The sequence below is a fragment of the Electrophorus electricus genome, chromosome 18 (assembly GCF_041902795.1).
Source record: "Electrophorus electricus isolate QZ-2024a chromosome 18, ASM4190279v1, whole genome shotgun sequence".
NCBI lineage: Eukaryota > Metazoa > Chordata > Actinopteri > Gymnotiformes > Gymnotidae > Electrophorus > Electrophorus electricus.
In genome coordinates, this window is record NC_137514.1 from 8,540,001 (window position 1) to 8,557,500 (window position 17,500).

Genomic DNA, 17,500 nt, shown 5'->3' on the forward strand with positions numbered 1-17,500 from the left:
AGTGTGTGTGTGTTTACACTTGTTGACCATGATTGTTGTCCTGATAGCAGAACAATCTTGCAACGTCCGCTCTGACTGATGGCAAAAGTTTCACCACATTTCCTCTCTGCCCGTATCCTCCTACAGCCCATTCTATGGAGAAGACTTTTATTGTGAAATCCCGCGCAGCTTCCGGCACCTCTGCTTTTATATCTTCGACAGGGATGTCTTCAGGAGGGACTCCAGCATTGGTGAGCCTCCACTCGTCCCCTTAGTCCTGAGACCTGTTGTTCGTTGCCTCTGATCAGGCTGAGTTAGTGGTAGTAACAGGGACATTAGATTCTGAAGAGACCGGTAGTGAGTTGAAACTCTTCAGTGGCTGACAAGTCAGCACTTTTAGTTTGAAGTTTTGTCATCTGTGTTGCCGCCACTTTAGACGGGCCTAATGTGTGGTAATGTTACAGAGCACATTAGCTCATTGGCCTCCTCATCACTCATCTGCCTTCTGGTTGGGCAACGCACTAATTAGCGAGGGGCTCCTGTGCACTGATTGGCTTCTGCTCTGTCAGCATGTGAGTGGATTGGCCTGGCCGCTAAGGGGGCTTGGTGGTTTCCCATGTTACATGCCAAGAGAAACTTTGTGGATCGGTTGGGCTGAATCTGTGGAGCAGATGTGAGCATGGCCTGCCCAATGACTGAACAGATTGACTGTTCTTTCTGTTTGCTGTGCGTTGCTTAGACTTCACTATACCATTCCCGCCTATTTATGTGCCATAGAACTTCACAGAATGCCACTTAAGCTCTTGAAGTAAAGAGCCAGATGCCGTGAGTGGTCGCTAACCCTCAGAGACAAAGAAGAGGCCATTAATGCTTTACAGTGAAGGTGTAGCACCCACATATGCCAGTGGTGGCTCCTGGCTCCCTTTATGCGGCCCTGAGAGTGTGTGCATGTGATGCTGGGATTCAATTCGCCCTGCTGAGCATGTATCGTTCCTCTGCTTATCTGATGCTGTGCTGAGTGTGTGTGTCATCCTTCTGCTTATCGAGGGCTGCGCCGAGCATGTCTGCCGTCTCACTACTTATCTGACACCTGACCAACACCCCTTACCCCACGACGAGGACGTTGGCGCTCAAACGACCCTGGCCATCCTGCCCAAACTTATCTGACACAGGCATCACCTCCAAGCAGATTTTTATATCAGCTGCTGGGTCGCTGCATGTAATGGACAGAGATGAAACTGATCGCAGATCAGAGGTATGGTGTTCTGTATAAACAGAGTTTAAAAATGTCTAGTCATCCAGCTGTTCTTGGTTCAGAAGTTGATCTTCAGGCTCGTGAGGATGTTTTCTTTGGCGAGGAGCAGCTGCAAGATCTATGCCTGGTATATTTGGTTGTCTGAGTGTTGAGAAGTTGAGTACTATATTGTGTGTTTTTTAATACAAAAGTTGTATAAAGAATTTCATCTTGTGTGTGTGAACGCCACATTTCTGTGTTACTACATGGTTCTTGTGTAGTGGTGCTTTGGCCAGTGGAAATCAAGTGGTGAGGATGAATGAGAGAAGCAAAACAAAGAAAAACAAAACACCACAGAAGAGGGGGAGAGGAAGTCTCAAACATTTAATGTGTCAAACATTTACCACAGCTGTACTCATTAAAGATTGTGTGTGTGCGTGTGTGTGTGTGCGTGTGTTTTCATTGGGGTGCGTGGGTGTAGGAAAGGTGGTGATAACTGCAGAGTTATACAAACGTAATGTTGCATCTTGGATTTTTGCAGAGAAACAGTCAACTAGCCAATAAGAGCTCAGTGTTGACATCATTGTAAAAAATATCCAATTGCAGCTCCTCTTCAGTCATGTCAGTAGAAGTGTTGACCAATCAGACAGTTGTTACTAATGTGGATTGCCTACAGCCTTAGGCCTTTGCATAACACACAGCCTCAAGCCTTAATCTGTCACCAAATCATTGAAAGAGAGAGTTTATGAAATCATATAAAGTTATGATGTAAGGCTCCATAATTTTTTATATTTTGTCTATTGTGTCTACTAATTGCATTAGTAATTAAAAATCAGTTCTATTAAGTTATAATCTGTTGCTTTTTTAAAATGCACTCTTTATCGAAAGCACACTGTATAGAGGCAACTGAGCCTTGTGATTTGTTTCACTCAGTCTGGTGCAAAAGTGGCATTTCCTGTAATTTGGTAGCGCTCTATTTGAGTGAATAGATGAGAGTGTAAGCAGAAGTGCTCCACTGCAGTCGTGCCACTCAGTGAAACTACTCCCGTAATTGCATCCTTTCTCAATTAATAGAACAGCCCTGTCACATCAGGCTCCGCCTCTGCCCATTTCCACTCACACACACACTCCAGTACGCTGTGTTAGAGCGTGTCATCAAAGTGTGCCTGTGTTATGGCTGTGTGCAAGCTCAGGACAGAACAGGCAGATGTCGGTGTGAGCAGCATGTTTGATCTCCCTGAACACTACTCATGCTCTCTCTCTCTCTCTCTCTCTCTCTCTCTCTCTCTCTCTGCTTTCTTGTCTGCTGTTTCTGTGGTGTTAATGAATGTGAGGTTTATGATAATGAGTGTAATTAAGGTTCTGATACTGTCTTCGCCGTTCCTCCGGCTGGCGTTTTCACACAGAGCACAGCATTCCAGAGCAAACCCCAGTAAACCCGACCCCCGAGGCCGCTGTGTCACATCTGCACAAAGGTGTCTCTCTATTTGACACCGGCGCATTTGGCTGGACGGGTCATTTTTCATTGTAAATCCAAAATGCTAAAATTAGAAAGCTTGTGTTTGCATTGGATTGTTGCCTGAGACTGGATGTTTGTGTGGGTGTGCGCACGCACACGCGCGCGGGTGTGTGTGTGTGTGTGTGTGTGTGTGTGTGTGTGTGTGTGTGTGTGTGTGTGTGTGTGTGTGTATGTGTGTGTGTGTGTGCCTAGCTTTGAGTAAGTTTCTAACCAAGTACCCAGTAAATGCTGTTTTGGTCTTGTTTGGTTGGTTGAGCCTGTAGTATATTAAGCAGTAAAATGTAAAAATGCCAATAGTGAACATGCGCTCTTCCATAGGTCATCATTTTATGTAAGGCTGATAAAAAAACAAAAGGCAATATCTTACAATAAGCTACAAATATGAAAAGCATCTCGTGTTATTAAAGTACAAAGTAAATAGAATTATACAATTTTTTAGTTGTTCCACTTAGGCTGTATTTCAACATTTAAAACTTAAGCTCAACCCAGTGGAATGTAAATGCCAACTGCTTCAGTAATGCTGAACTTCTGGAGTGTTTTTTTTTTAGCCTACATCCAATGATTGGGTTATGGGTTTAGTGCAATGGGAAACACTGCTGCCTCTCCCATGGGGGATTTGGGTTCAATCTACCATCTGGCCAAATACACCACATCATACCAGTAAGAGTCCTTGCACAAGATGCCTAATGCTACATTTGCCAACGTCTGAAACTGTAAGTTGCTCTGAATAAGAGTGCCTGCCAAATGTGTGAATATAAAACTGACTGGCAAATCTGGGTGATGCTGTTGAATATTTGTTAGCATGTTCATGTATTTCTGCACACTTACCCTACAGTGCTGACCCAATGTCTTTGTCAATCACTTGCTGATGTAGTTCACTGGGAACCTGAAATTTTCCCACACAACTGATCTTGGACAGAACCAGGGTGGTCTTTGAACTCCCATGTGTCATTTGCATTGGCCATAGTGGGACTGACTCAGTCAGATGCCAGTGAATTTAAGATAGACTTAGCACAGCATGTTGCTGATGGCTTACAGCTTATGGTTTTGGGTGTAACTTGTGAAATTTTAAAATTTTCGCACCTCAGTTTTCGCATATTGCATGCACTGGACCGTAACTTATGTACCGTGTGTAACGTATGTACTGTGATGGAACACACATATCATTTCAGCCTTATTAGATATTGTGCAGAGGAACTGTTGCATTCAGCTGGGTAACTTTAACTGCAATGGTTTTGTGTGACAAGTCAGGTTTGCTGTGACCAAAAGGCCCACATTGTGATTGGTTGCTCTCAGGCAAGGTAGCTGTGAAGAAGGAGGACCTGACCAAGTACCACGGCAAAGACACCTGGTTCCCACTGCAGCCTGTTAGTGCAGACTCAGAGGTGCAGGTAGGTACCCATCTTATAATCCTCTTTCTCTCTCTCTCTCTCTCTCTCTCTCTCTCTCTCTCTCTCTCTCTCTCTCTCTCTCTCTCTCTCTTATTCTATCTCTCTTTCTTTTCTGTGTTCTCTCCTGTTCCCTTCTCTCAAATTCAAATTCTTTACTACGACAAGCTTCGCTGAAGACGTCTTTGAATTAATATTAGTGAGAATGTGTACGAAAATCTAAACTTCACAACAGCTCTGTCACCTTGCTCACGCTACCTCATAATCTGTATTCAGACAGCTAGTTTAGCCATAAAGCGGCTCTCTAATAACACAGCTGTATTCATTCGCAATTGTGAAGAAAGGAACGTGTGTGAGAGAGAGAGAGAGAGAGAGAGGGAGAGAGAGAGAGAGAGAGAGAGAGAGGGAGGAAGGGAGGAAGGGCAAAAGGCTGAAATGGAAAGGAAAGATAGAGCATTTCTCTCCCTTGTCATAGAGAACACATTGTTTTATGTGTGTGTGTGTGTGTGTGTGAGTGTGTGTGTGTGTGTGTGTGTGTGTGTGTGTGTGTGTGTGTGTGTGTGTGTGTGTGTGTGTGTGTGTGTTTGTGTGTGTGTGTGAGTGTGTGTGTGTGAGTGAGTGAGTAAGCGAGCAAGTGAGTCCCCAGCTGCCTGCCAAAGCACATTTGCATATTGATGATGTTGGCTGCTGTTTGACAGTGCAGTTCTCACAGCCTTGGGATGGTTTTCACATGCACTTACATACAATCTCACACACACACACACGCACGCACACACACACACACACACACACAAACACACACACACACACACACACACATGCAAAGACAAAAAGATGTAATTAGTGAATTCATACCCAATCAACTGAGAAAAGTGAATTCAGTGTCTCTATTTTCTTTTATTCTTCCTTGCACATCACAGATACTGTTCTTGGCCACCACAGATAGTTATTTTGTTTCTTTGTAAATAATGTTTTAAATGATAAATGATATTTGAAAATGAATCCTGTAAATTAATTCTGTCAGGAGAAGCCACTTCAGCTCCTCCAGCAGCCATTTGTTTTGGTCTTTTTACAACTGTTTTGTTCTTGTTCACTTTCTCTTACTGGGTGTGTGTTGCCATGGTAACCATGTCCGGTCCTTCACAGGGAAAGGTTCATCTGGAACTCCGCCTAAGCGAAGTCATCACAGACAGTGGAGCCGTCTGCCACAAACTGGCAACCCGGTGAGTCAGCCAATCTCACTCTCTCTGTGCTTGCCTCCCAGCCAATAGGAATTACAGAAGGGTTGTCCCTTTATCTCACTGATCTTGTAGACTGGTGTCTGGAAGCCTTTCACAATTCAGAGAAGGTCCTAGATTTGGGCACAAGGGCAAAGACAGGATTTCAGTAAGCCAGGCGTGAACATTCCGATTGTTTTGTGTTGCTGTTTTCCAGGTTCCTTGATTTACTCGTTAAGCCCCATGCACTGCGTGGCACAAATTCAGCAGAATTACTCCTGTTGTCAGGCAGGATTCAGAGAACAAAGCACAAATAGCATCAGCCGTCTCATGGCCGCTCTGCTGAGATGGCATTACTTCCTATCTAGCCGTGTGGCCGCACTCATTAGCATACGAAGGGCAAACCCTGCTCTTAAATGGAAACTCCTTGAGGTATTCAGCATATCCATCCCACACTGGACATGGCTGAGGCCAATAATGGGGCTGCTTCTGGTGTTGAAGTGGAGCTAGAAAATGGAAGATCCCAGATGGGAGCTGTTTCATCAGAGGTTGGCAGGCATGCACAAGAATTCTTTTAGGCCAATGGAAAGGTTAGCCAGCTGCATTTGTTAGCGAGAGAGAGAGGGAGGGAGGGAAAGAGAGAGGTGGGGGGGACGTAAGAGGGAGCACTTTTAAGCCTAATCTGTTTTTTCCTGTTTTCTGACTTGTTTTATTTCTATATGCCTTTGTGTTGGTTGTGTACAGCTCAGCACAAAATGGCTCCTTAATGCAAACGGCACTGCAGCAGACTCCCTGGGGAGGAGACTTTCTCGCCTCCATTTTCTCAGATTTCTTTAATTTTGTAGCTCAAATTCATTTTCTTAATTCACAGCTTGTGTTGGTAGAGACACCCTGTATGTTTATGGGTGCAGTATTTAGCAGAGATAGATTTTTTTTTACAAGACAAATCCACCCTTTTTTTGTACAATGCCTTCCGAATGAGCTATTCTGAAGAGTGTAGGCCTTAACTTTAAAGCAGATCACTTAATGCAGATAACTAAAAATGGAAACGAGATTATCTCGCAAACAGAGCAAAACACAGCCAAACAGGATTGTTCTTTTGTAAAGCGCCTCTGCAAATCAGGCTGTCAGGTCAAATTTACTCAGTCGTGTTGGATCATCTCATACAAAAGGTCATGTGGTCTCTCCATGAGAGCAAAGAGAGAAAGTGTGAGAGAGAGAGAGAGAGAGAGAGAGAGAGAGAGAGAGAGTGTGTGCAAAAGAAACATTGAAGAATCGCTTCAGTTCTGCTGCTGCAGATAATGGTATATTTAGCATAATTCAGCCAAACTGTCCAATAGGACTCTGCCAAGGCCTGCATGCATTAGGGACAGTTTGATTGGCGTGGATGACAGGGCCAGGGGATGGCGTGCCTGGGCTTCCTTTAAAAATGGCAGTGAGTCAGTGTGCAGGCAGTTGTGTAAATTGTTTTTAGAAAAACAAAAGGGTTTTTAGATATCCATCTGTGAACATGGTGTGAAATAAGGCAAGAAAATGTTTGCGTGTAATAGATAAATGTCTAGGGCTGATTTTACATGTAGCATATTTTTGCATCTGAAGTCTCTCAACAACTGTTGTCTCTCAAGAACAAAATCAAAGAAAACTCAATGTCAATAAATGAGAACATTATATGACTGACAAATCAGCATAACTCAGTTGGACAGAGCTGTAAATATTAGCCAACCATACGGTTGGCTTTTTTTAAACCAAAAGTCTTGAGACGTGGATACCAAAGTAGCTATATGCTGCTTTAAGCTTTATAAGGTTTGCCATATGTCTGTTTATGAGAGTATCAGAGTTGTCTTGTACATATAACAAATGTGAACGTTTCAGCCTGTGCAGGGATAGCTCTGTGCATGTGACTGTATAGCTGCTTTTGTGTTTGTGTTTCCTGTTCGTGTGTGCATCTCTCCATATCTGCTGTGAAAGCATTAACAGATCTATGGCTGGCAAGTTTGCCCACACTAGAGCATTGTGGGTAACGAGCGTAGAGACACAGTGGAGCTCGCGGCAGAGCAGATGGACCTCTCATTCATGTCATTTGTTCGGCAGGACAGTCGGCTTATTGAAAAGGCTCAGGGCACGCTGGGCCACTGTATAGAAGTCGCCAGCAACACGTTACACTATATCACACTTACCGTTTGATTTAGCATAACAACAGCACTGCATGTCCTTCAGCGAAACTGTGTGTCATGGAATATTCTTTAGACATGCACCGAAACCATTTCCTTCCCTAAACATACAGCAGTCTCCACACATTGAACCATCTTTGAGAAGCAAGGGTCACCACCCATGCTCGCAAACAGGCACCATCTTGCAGAGGTTCGCTCCACTCCTAGTCCTCCACACCAGACTCATCGGATTATTAATTATTACAAATTAACGTTATAAATTATTAGTAATTGCGTAATTATTACTGTCGGATGTCCCGTGATGGCCACCACGATCAGGTGTAGCGTGGGGAACTTTGCGGGAAGGTGGTTCTCCGGGAGGCAGGCTACTGGACAGTGCTCCAGACCCATGGGGCAGGTGCGGGGTAAAGCTGGGCTGAGCTCGGTCCACCAGGCCCATGGAGGTGATAGGGGCCTTATATAAGCAGGCGTAGAACGCAGGAAGTGCACTGGTGTTATTGACATTATAAACCCTCTCTGTCTTTGCGAATGCTAAAAGCTTCACTCTCGCCCACGTCTCACCTTCTTCTTTGTTTGCTTTGTTTACAGGACTCTGTCTGTGGAAATATTAACGCGTGCCTTTTTGTATGTTTGTGTCCAAACCTGAGTCTCTCCTGGTTAAGCACGAATAAGAGAAGTGTGTGAACAGGCGTGTGAGTCACCCAGTTCTGTGTGTGAGTGTGTATGAGCTGTCAGGCCCGACTGGCGGGATATTGCACTTTGCGTAATGTGGTGTGATGATGTCACATAGCCCTCTGCGTGGGTGAGATTTGGCTACTGTCTGAAAACAACATAAGCTCTTTCATTGCCTGGGTACTGCATCAGCAAAGACTCTCTTATTGGCTAATGGCTTATTCTCTTTCATTCAATTTTCTTGTTTTTCCATGCCAGTCTTACATGTACGGCCTTTTTCTACTTGTGTTAAGTACACAGATTTCATAAACTTAAATGATTTTGTAAGGGGTCATTGACCAAGTTACAAGGTGCAAAATCATCAAAGTCTGGACTGATGCAAGTGATGTACTGTAATACACAATACATTTTCTAGTTGTGGGTTAATGAGATCAGGCAGACCAAGCATATTCATTGACTGAGCATACATTTAGCAGTGTTGGGTACAGTTTGGTTTTGAACAGCTGATTCAGGAAAGCTACTGGCTATGGTTTTACAGTGTAAGCATAGTGCATTGTTCAAGTGTGACAGTCCAGTCTTTATTCCTACCTGTGATGGACATGCAGGCAGTATGGGGTGTGTTTCTCATAGAGGGCTTTGTTATGGAACCTGGCGAGGTGCCAGATGGCTCAGTGCACAGTGTGTGTGTGTGAGATGACTCTTTGACAGAACAGCTTAGGGAAGCCCGGAAGACTGTTCACAGCTACATAGATAAAAATATATTTGCAAATGTTAGTAGAAACGTAGGTCAGTAGTAATGAGGAGGACTCAAGGTTCCTTTTTTATTGCTGTTTAATTAATAAACAAAGTCAATGGAGGTGGAACGGAAGTTTCAAAAATATAAACTCAAAGATCAAGGAATCAGTTTACATATTAATGATATAATGGATTTCTAAAATCAGATATACATATTTACATCCTTAACTTCTTTAAATAAGATATGTAGGGAGCAAAGTTGAGAGGATGTAAATTCAGGAAGTGTGACACTGGATCTCCCTGTAGTCTGTCTCAGTCTGGACTGTGTCTCAGTCTGGACTAGTGTAAATTCCAAATGTCTTAAGTTCCTCTAAGACTTGTGGGTCTGAATCTGATTGGCTCCAGGCTCCACTGCCCAGGCAGCAGGGTCCAAAAATAATTGGGTGACCAGGCTACGATGTGCCTGTCTGGTCAAAATGGCCACCATCTGTTTGTTTCCTTTGGATATGCAATGACTAATTGGGCAGTTAGCACAAACCTTTGGGTCGGCAAGCTGATGCTGACTGGGTTTTGCATCATATATTGGAGGAGATATTTCAGGTGCTTTCTGTCAGAGTTTACTGGTATTTCTTAAATACTACTCTACACAAACATAGCTGTCATGGCCTACCTTTCATCCAGTCTTTTTTATTCCCCAAAGGAGCTTCAAGTGTAATTTTTAGATTGCAAAACTGCTTTAACTATTTTACTATTTTAATTTCACTTGTAAAGCATCATTTAGTGCAGGTGCAGCACAGACTCCACGATTAACCTGACAACTGTCCACTGTCTCTTTTCTCTTGCCCAGAGTCTTGGAGTGTCAAGACCTTCCTATCGTCAATGGCCAGTGCGACCCATACGCTGCAGTCTCCTTACTGGGGCCTTCCAGGTAAAAAAAAAAAAAAAAAAGAAGATGCTGTCAGACCACCAAAAACTCAAATTGCAGAAGCATCACATTTTGTTAGGCTGGATTCACAGAGGCGATCATAAGTGGTTAATCCAAACCGATGGCCGTCTCGTCTGCTGGGACATGGGTGATGAGCGCATGCCGCATCACGGTTTGCCCTCTCTCTCTCTCACTCACTCTCCCTCCCTTCGGGATCTTTCTGGCCAAACAGGTCAGAAGCCAAGAAGACCAAGGTCAAACGGAAAACCAACAACCCTCAGTTCGACGAAGTGTTCTACTTTGAGGTAAGAACTTTCAGAAAAAAGAAAGGGGAAAAAAATGGTATGCAAGCAGTTGTTCTTGGACAAATATTAACCACTAGAATCATTCTTACACTTGTGGGAAACAGAGCCTGAGATTTTAAGCATGGCCTTAAGATGCAGATTGTGTTGCACACAAGGGTGCTTGGGGCACTTAGGATCCTGTCAATAGGCCGGTGTTGATATGTGGACAGAAGACAAATTTTAGCCTGTGTCCCGCGTTTCTCAGCAAGGAGACCCCGCTGAGAACGTTGGAAACTGTTTAATCATGACACAGACGTGGAGGCTTGATGCAGGTGTGGTTGCGAACACTGTGCTGATCCTCTCAGCGGAACTGTAGCGGAACTAAAGTTTAGGTGCGCAGACGCTAGCTCTTACCAACGTTTCAGAGATTTGTCAGGGATTAGATGTCTCATTCTGAATCCGAGCCATAGCTTTTAACCCAAAGCTAACAGTTAGTTTTCCATTTCAAATGTGCCCACACCCTCATGGCTTCCTCAGGACAGACATAACAGTGTCTCCATACAATACAGAAACCAGACTGGGAGATACGGGTCTGTTTACAAACAAGCAAAATGAGCCAGGCTCGAGCGGTAGGCTTACACTGTTTTAACCTGATACCCACCTTCAACTTCAACACTTTGAAGGTCGGCGGTACGGATTGTTAGAAGCGATAAGTCGCGGTATACCGCAGTAAGAAAACCAGAAAACGAAAGAGCAGGAAAGAGGGGGAAGAAAAAGAAAAAGATATCCACACCCTTGCGCTTGCTCAGCGAAGCTTTCGTTTCTGAGAAACCACAGCGCGGCTGTTGATGTTTGGACTCTCCAGGGAGTGTCGGCCCTGCGGCAGCCCCTGCCCCTGCAGCTGTGAGCGCTCCCGAGGGGAGACGGTAGCGTCTCGTCTACGGCCATGTGACAGCTCTCTGTTGGCTTTCGTTTCCTCCTCCTCTCCTCTGCACCGCCCCGTGTACTTTTGTCCCGGACAGAACGGTTTGATATCCCCCCCCATCGGCCCGCATGCACATACGCGCACACACACCAGTGGACGCGAGAAGACAAGGCCGTGATTGATTCAGATGCTGTGAGACATACAATCTGCTCAATTGATCTCTTCCCCCTCACAGTCATGCTCTTTCCCACACACAGGACAGGGTTCAGTGCACCACACACACACACACACACACACACACACACACACACACATGCATGTACACACACACGCACACACGCATGTACACACACACGCACACACGCTCACAAACACACACGCACACACGCACGCACACACGCACACACACACACATACACACACGCACATACACACACGCACGCACACACACACATGCACACACACACACGCACACACACACGCGCACACACACACACGCACACACACACACACACACGCACATACACACACGCACGCACACACACACACATGCACACACACACACGCACACACACACACACGCGCACACACACACACACACACACACACACACACTGGACCCTGCAGCTCTTTGTCCTTCACAGTTAAACTGCTTTAATTATCCTGCCACATACATCACCACCAACTGCCAGAAGGATGTGAGATCCAAAGACATGACCTCCCGCAGTTGGTGACTGAGGAACTGAGTGACGTGCGTCTGAGATCCGTCTGATGCAGGCTTGCTTAATTAAACATAACATTTTTGGAATTGGGACTTTGGAGTTATGAATTATAGCCACTGTCATCATGCAAAATCTAGAACACTCGAGAAAACATTATATGTCGGTTCAAGTGTCATGTTGTGTATTGTTAGGATATTAAGATTGTAGATCAAAATGGACACATCTAAATCTTTCTTGCTTTAAAACGCAGTTTGGAACTTAGACTATTTTGGGTTTGTAAACAAAACTTAAATTAGAAAGTGAGTCCGAGCTACAATTCACTAAACTTAATATAAAACTACTAAACTTAATATGAGGCACCAGCTAATTAAGATATGAATAACCACCATGCTTCCTGATAGAAAAAAAAAAAAACAAACACGTCACAAGAAATTTTATAAATCATGCAATAAATTTCATAAACTCATAAGGAGAAGTCAGAGTGTCTTGCAGCTTAGTTTTAAATTATATGGTCAACTGAAAAAATGCATACATTATGAAATACCCTGCTAGGTCAGCTACTTTGCTACTTCTTTAATTAGATGATAAGCTTACCAGAACACAAACTAGGTCTGATATTGCTCCTTAATTAAATAATCAGTTTAGTTTGTTCAAATGTTTTTTACTTCTGTTGAAATAACTATAGAAAGACAACTTTTAGACACAACTTGCACATGTGAGTCTGCTAATGAAATGCACCTGACTTCAGAAACAAAGATCAATTATCAGTTTAATGATTCATTTAGAGTCATCTAGGCGGAGATTGAGTTGGAGGACTCCAACAGAGCCTAAGGTGTCTTATAGCTTTCCAAGACCTTCTGCAGATCTCAGCAAATACAGCCTAGAATGGCTCAGAAAAGCCCTGCCCCATGGGGCTGAGGTTTCAGGGGTGACTGGGAACGTGTCGAAAGGGAAGAGACCCCGGGCAACTGGGGCTGGAGCTCCTAGACTGGCGTTCCATCCCTGAACGCTCTCCGTTGAGAGAACGGTAGTGCAGAGATAGCCATAGGATTCAGGAATTAGGAGAGAATTCGAATAAAGGTCCATAAAGCTAGGTTTATGCAAACGCATGCAAGGAGCCTCGTGTGGAAAGTTCAGCATGCCAGTAAATCAGCGGCTCTAAAAACGCCACATTCAACATTCACATATGCGTCACCCAGACTGTTGTCTAAATTAATGGCTAATATTCACAGACCTAAAGTGCACTCCATCAATGACCATGCTACCTAATCAAAGAAAATTTTGATTGGTGTGCTGTGAGCATAATAACATTGAAACATCATAATTTCGTAATGTTGAAATTGAAATCCTTTCAGTGTTGCGCAATATGCCCAAGTCAGAAACCCAGACGTCTCTGTAGTTTCCACTATTGTCTGTGTCTCACTCACCAATGAGTCAGTAGTTACATTCACCCTCCATTCAAAAAACCAAATAACTGTTTTCCTAGCGTTGACAGCAGAAGCTAGGAGGGAAGTTGACTTCCTACGTCTCGCTCTCAACGCGTCTAACTATAGCAGGCTGACGTATCAAGAGCCATTGTGCTCTTTTCTTCACGGGAAATCTGTCTTGCCCCAGCAAGGCCCACTACAGGCATGGTCGATCCTGCTACACGGCTGTTTTTGGTGTCGTGTTGCCGTGGGGGGTGCCAGGCGCTGAAGGTCTGGGTCTGTTCATTCCTTCACGCATTTTCTCAAAGCAGCCAAAGCATGAGCCGTGATTCCTTCCCCTCCTGATCCTTTGGCCAGATGTGCCTACCTGGCTCGACCAGTTTCACCCTGTGTAATTATAAGCCTTCGTGTCAGGAAAGGAGAGGAACAGAAGCAACTCAATGGCGATAAAAGCAAACGATTAGTTTTTTAAAAGGAGCTTTTTAAAAGAATTTAACATAATTCAGAAGTATACTAATATAGTAAAGTATAACCATCGTATTGTGTGTGTATGTATGTGTCGTTTACATATTTTTAAGGAAGTAAAACGTCTGTTACTCTTCCAGGTCACCAGGCCTCTCAGCTACACCAAACGGCAGTTTGATGTGGAGGAGGAGGATGTGGACAAGCTAGCTCTCAGGTGTGTATGTGTGTGTGTGTGTGTGTCTGTGCACGCACACATTTATCTAATATAGTGCATTTTAGTTCAAGAGATTACAATATATATCAATGAAAAGGGAAGACCAGCAAGGAAAAGGTCCTGATACTTTGTGTGTGCATGTGTGTTTGTGTGTGTGTGTGTGTGTGTGTATACACAATACACAAACATACAATATTTCATTAGTGACATTATGTACTCACAGTTTAAACAGGCAGTAGGCATTTTGTCACTAGGGAAGGGTGTGTGAGCATGTGTGTAGGGTCTAACTTCTGTTTCTGTTTCCCTCAGGGTGGACCTTTGGAATGCCAGTAACCTGAAGTTTGGGGATGAGTTTTTAGGAGGCGTTCGGGTACCACTCAAGGTTTTGGGCCAGGCAGGGGTTCATGATGCATGGTAAATGTATAACTCACCTTTGTACACATACAGCAAAACAATGTCAAATAACAATTTTGGGCTTCATTCAGAACTATTAGGAACTGAAATGTTTCAGTTTTTCATGTTGTGTTGAATAAAGCCATTGTTAGTGATAGATACCTATACGTAAATAATTTAACGTCTCTCTCCCACTGTCTCTGCCTGTCTCTCTCCCTCTGTCTCTGCCTGTCTCTCTCCCTCTGTCTCTGTCTGTCTCTCTCCCACTGTCTCTGCCTGTCTCTCTCCCTCTGTCTCTGTCTGTCTCTCTCCCACTGTCTCTGCCTGTCTCTCTCCCTCTGTCTCTGCCTGTCTCTCTCCCTCTGTCTCTGTCCCTCTGTCTCACTCAGGTACTTCCTCCAGCCAAGGGACAATGGCAGCAAGTCTGTGAAGGCAGATGAGCTGGGCTCTTTAAGACTCAACATCGTTTACACGGAGGACCACGTATTCTCCTCAGAGCGCTACAACCCACTCACAGAGCTGCTGTTACACTCCGCACATGTGGAGGTGTGTGTGTGTGTGTGTGTGTGTGTGGTGGTGGGGTGTTTAGGGTTAAGGCGTGCTTGAAGCTGTTACTGACATGATCATTGATTGTAACTCTGGTACTCCTGTATCTTATCTAAACACAACTAATTAAGGGCTTCCTAAAACATCGGTAACACGTGGTTAAGCCATAATTCGTGCAGACACATGTTTGTGTTTGTGGCGGTGACCAGGGTGTGTGTGTCTGCAGCCTGTCTCTGCCTCTGCGGCCCACGTCCTCGGGGAGGTGTGTCGGGAGAAGCAGGAGGCAGCCGTGCCGCTGGTCCATCTCTTCCTGCACTACGGCAAGATCGTGCCATTCGTCAGCGCAATCGCCAGCGCTGAGGTCAACCGCACGCAGTGAGTTCACACACACACACACACACACACAAATGCGCACAAGCATGTGCCCCAACACACACATGCATACGCATCCTTAGTCCCACACACACACACACACACACACACACACACATAAGCATGCATGCAGGTGTGCACACACACTTACAGCAAATAGTATACAAGCCCATTCAAAAAGTTGCATATAGCCTGGCTGGCTATGGTTACAGCAGGTACCAATAGCCCTTAATTATTTTCACCCAGTGTTTCATTATCAGATCACTCTGACGTACATGGTGGCTTTTGCATGTAGTCTGTTTTCAAGGGCACCTGAAGTCATCTCAGTATCGGGGTTTGTGGGGCTGGAGATCATACTTTGGTTTCAGTGGTACATTATTCATTTCAAAGTTGGCCCCGTTTTGCAGCAATACTGTCTTGCTTTTCCACTCACAGGGATCCCAACACGATATTCCGGGGCAATTCGCTGACGTCCAAATGCATCGACGAGACTATGAAGCTAGCAGGAATGCACTATCTCCAGGTCACTCTCAAACCCATCATTGATGAGGTGAGTGGTTCTCTGTGTAACCCTTGGCTTTTGAGTTAGTTCACTCTCTCCTGCACTTAGTCAGGTGGAATTTTTATTGAATGTGTGTGTGTGTGTGTGTGTAGATCTGCACTGAGCACAAGCCTTGTGAAATTGACCCAGTTAAGCTGAAGGAATCAGAGAATCTGGAGACCAACAGGGTGAGTCACACGTCTCTCTCACTCTGCATGATTATGAGAATGTGCGCGTGTGTGTGCGTGCGTGCGCGTGTGTCTGTGTGTGTGTGTGTGCGTGTGTATTCTGTCCATGTCTGTGCATACTCATTTGAGGTTAAGTGGGTAATAAACTGCACATGATCCTGGACTCTTATTTACTAACTCAGCGATAGCATATGCTAAGCAGACGGCTTGCTAGATACAGTTGTGCAGAAGTCAATGCTGGATGTCACAGAAGGCATTTTTCATTTCTGTTTTAATAACTGTTTACTTCACAATGTTAGCAATGTTCCAGCAGCATGTTTGTTTCAAGTTTCAAGTTTCAAGTTTGGTTTATTTGTCACATACATAGTCATACACAGTATAACTCGCAGTGAAATGGTTGAGAGTTCTCTGTCCAAAATGAGGAAAAAGAAAACATGGGTGTGTGTGTGTGTGTGTGTGTGTGTGTGTGCATGCATATATGAGTGCTTACGTGTGTGTGTGTGTGTGTGTGTGTGTGTATATGCATGTTTGTGTGTGCGTGTTAATTTGTGTCAATTTTTCCGGCCGTCCTCAGGAGAACTTGCGTCAGTACGTGGATCGCATCTTTAACGTCATCACTACCTCCGGTGTCAGGTGCCCCACCGTCATGTGCGACATCTTCTTCTCGCTCCGAGAGTCCGCCGCTACTCGTTTCCAGGGTAACCACTCACACATGCGTTGTGACCTTGAGCTAGGCAGAATGCTTCGAGGCATAAAACCAACCACCTTCATTTATTAGGTGCTCGTTGCGGTAACTGTTTCACCCTGACCTAGGTACAGTCCTACTGTATTTTTTACAGCATGCAAAGTTACTGTTTGAGTAGCAGAAGCTGAAACGTCATGAAAGGGCAGAGTCTTCTTAGAGCCGTTCAGTCAAACAAGGGCCATTGATATCTGTTCACGAGAAGTCTCCCAGGAGATTACCACTAAAGAGGGCTTTCACGGCCCCTCCTTCATCTCTTTGTTACTCTGCATTTCCTCCTGTGTTCTCATTCACCCTGGCATTCATCGGCATATAGCGTTTGAAAGCAGTGACAGATTTGCATTGTAGCGCACAGCGTCACCTGCTGGATATTGGTGCACACTGCAGTGAATATGCACAATGAACATTGGAAACATAGTGTGATAAGTGGGAAAGAGATTCATTGATAGATAATGCTAATAATAAAAAGGAGGTGGATGATAATGATGTGTGTGTGTCTGTGTGTGTGTGTGTGTACATGTCTTCATAGTGGACCAGGACGTCAGGTACACTGCAGTCAGCAGTTTCATTTTCCTGCGTTTCTTTGCTCCTGCAATCCTGTCCCCTAACCTCTTCCAGCTTAGACCACACCATCCGGTGAGTGTGCTCTCCAATTATTATACTAACACAACACTGACTATTTGCTCTGCTTTACAGATGGAACTTTACAAACAAAAACTTTACAAACAGAACTTTACAAATGGAACAGATGGAAACAAATGGAACTGGCAGAATGTACTTATTAGATAATGTCTCATAACTGGTACCAGTGTGCGAAGTGGGTGCATGCTTGCATGTGTTC

At 44.5% G+C, this 17,500-nt stretch overlaps 1 protein-coding gene across 4 annotated transcripts in view; it reads left to right on the forward strand.

Annotated features, from left to right (window-relative positions):
* rasa3 (RAS p21 protein activator 3) overlaps nt 1–17,500 on the forward strand; it is a 34,459-nt gene that overhangs the window by 10,405 nt on the left and 6,554 nt on the right. For 2 of the 4 annotated variants that reach the window (XM_027009382.3, XM_027009387.3), the window contains exons 3-15: nt 127–230; nt 4,029–4,123; nt 5,267–5,343; nt 9,763–9,843; nt 10,073–10,145; nt 13,804–13,877; nt 14,187–14,291; nt 14,660–14,816; nt 15,043–15,191; nt 15,624–15,738; nt 15,843–15,917; nt 16,492–16,615; nt 17,189–17,295. In XM_027009382.3, coding sequence (XP_026865183.2) covers nt 127–230; nt 4,029–4,123; nt 5,267–5,343; nt 9,763–9,843; nt 10,073–10,145; nt 13,804–13,877; nt 14,187–14,291; nt 14,660–14,816; nt 15,043–15,191; nt 15,624–15,738; nt 15,843–15,917; nt 16,492–16,615; nt 17,189–17,295 — 1,336 coding nt within the window. The remainder of the gene's footprint in view (nt 1–126; nt 231–4,028; nt 4,124–5,266; nt 5,344–9,762; nt 9,844–10,072; nt 10,146–13,803; nt 13,878–14,186; nt 14,292–14,659; nt 14,817–15,042; nt 15,192–15,623; nt 15,739–15,842; nt 15,918–16,491; nt 16,616–17,188; nt 17,296–17,500) is intronic. The other 2 variants (XM_081700908.1, XM_081700909.1) reach the window with 1 other exon arrangement.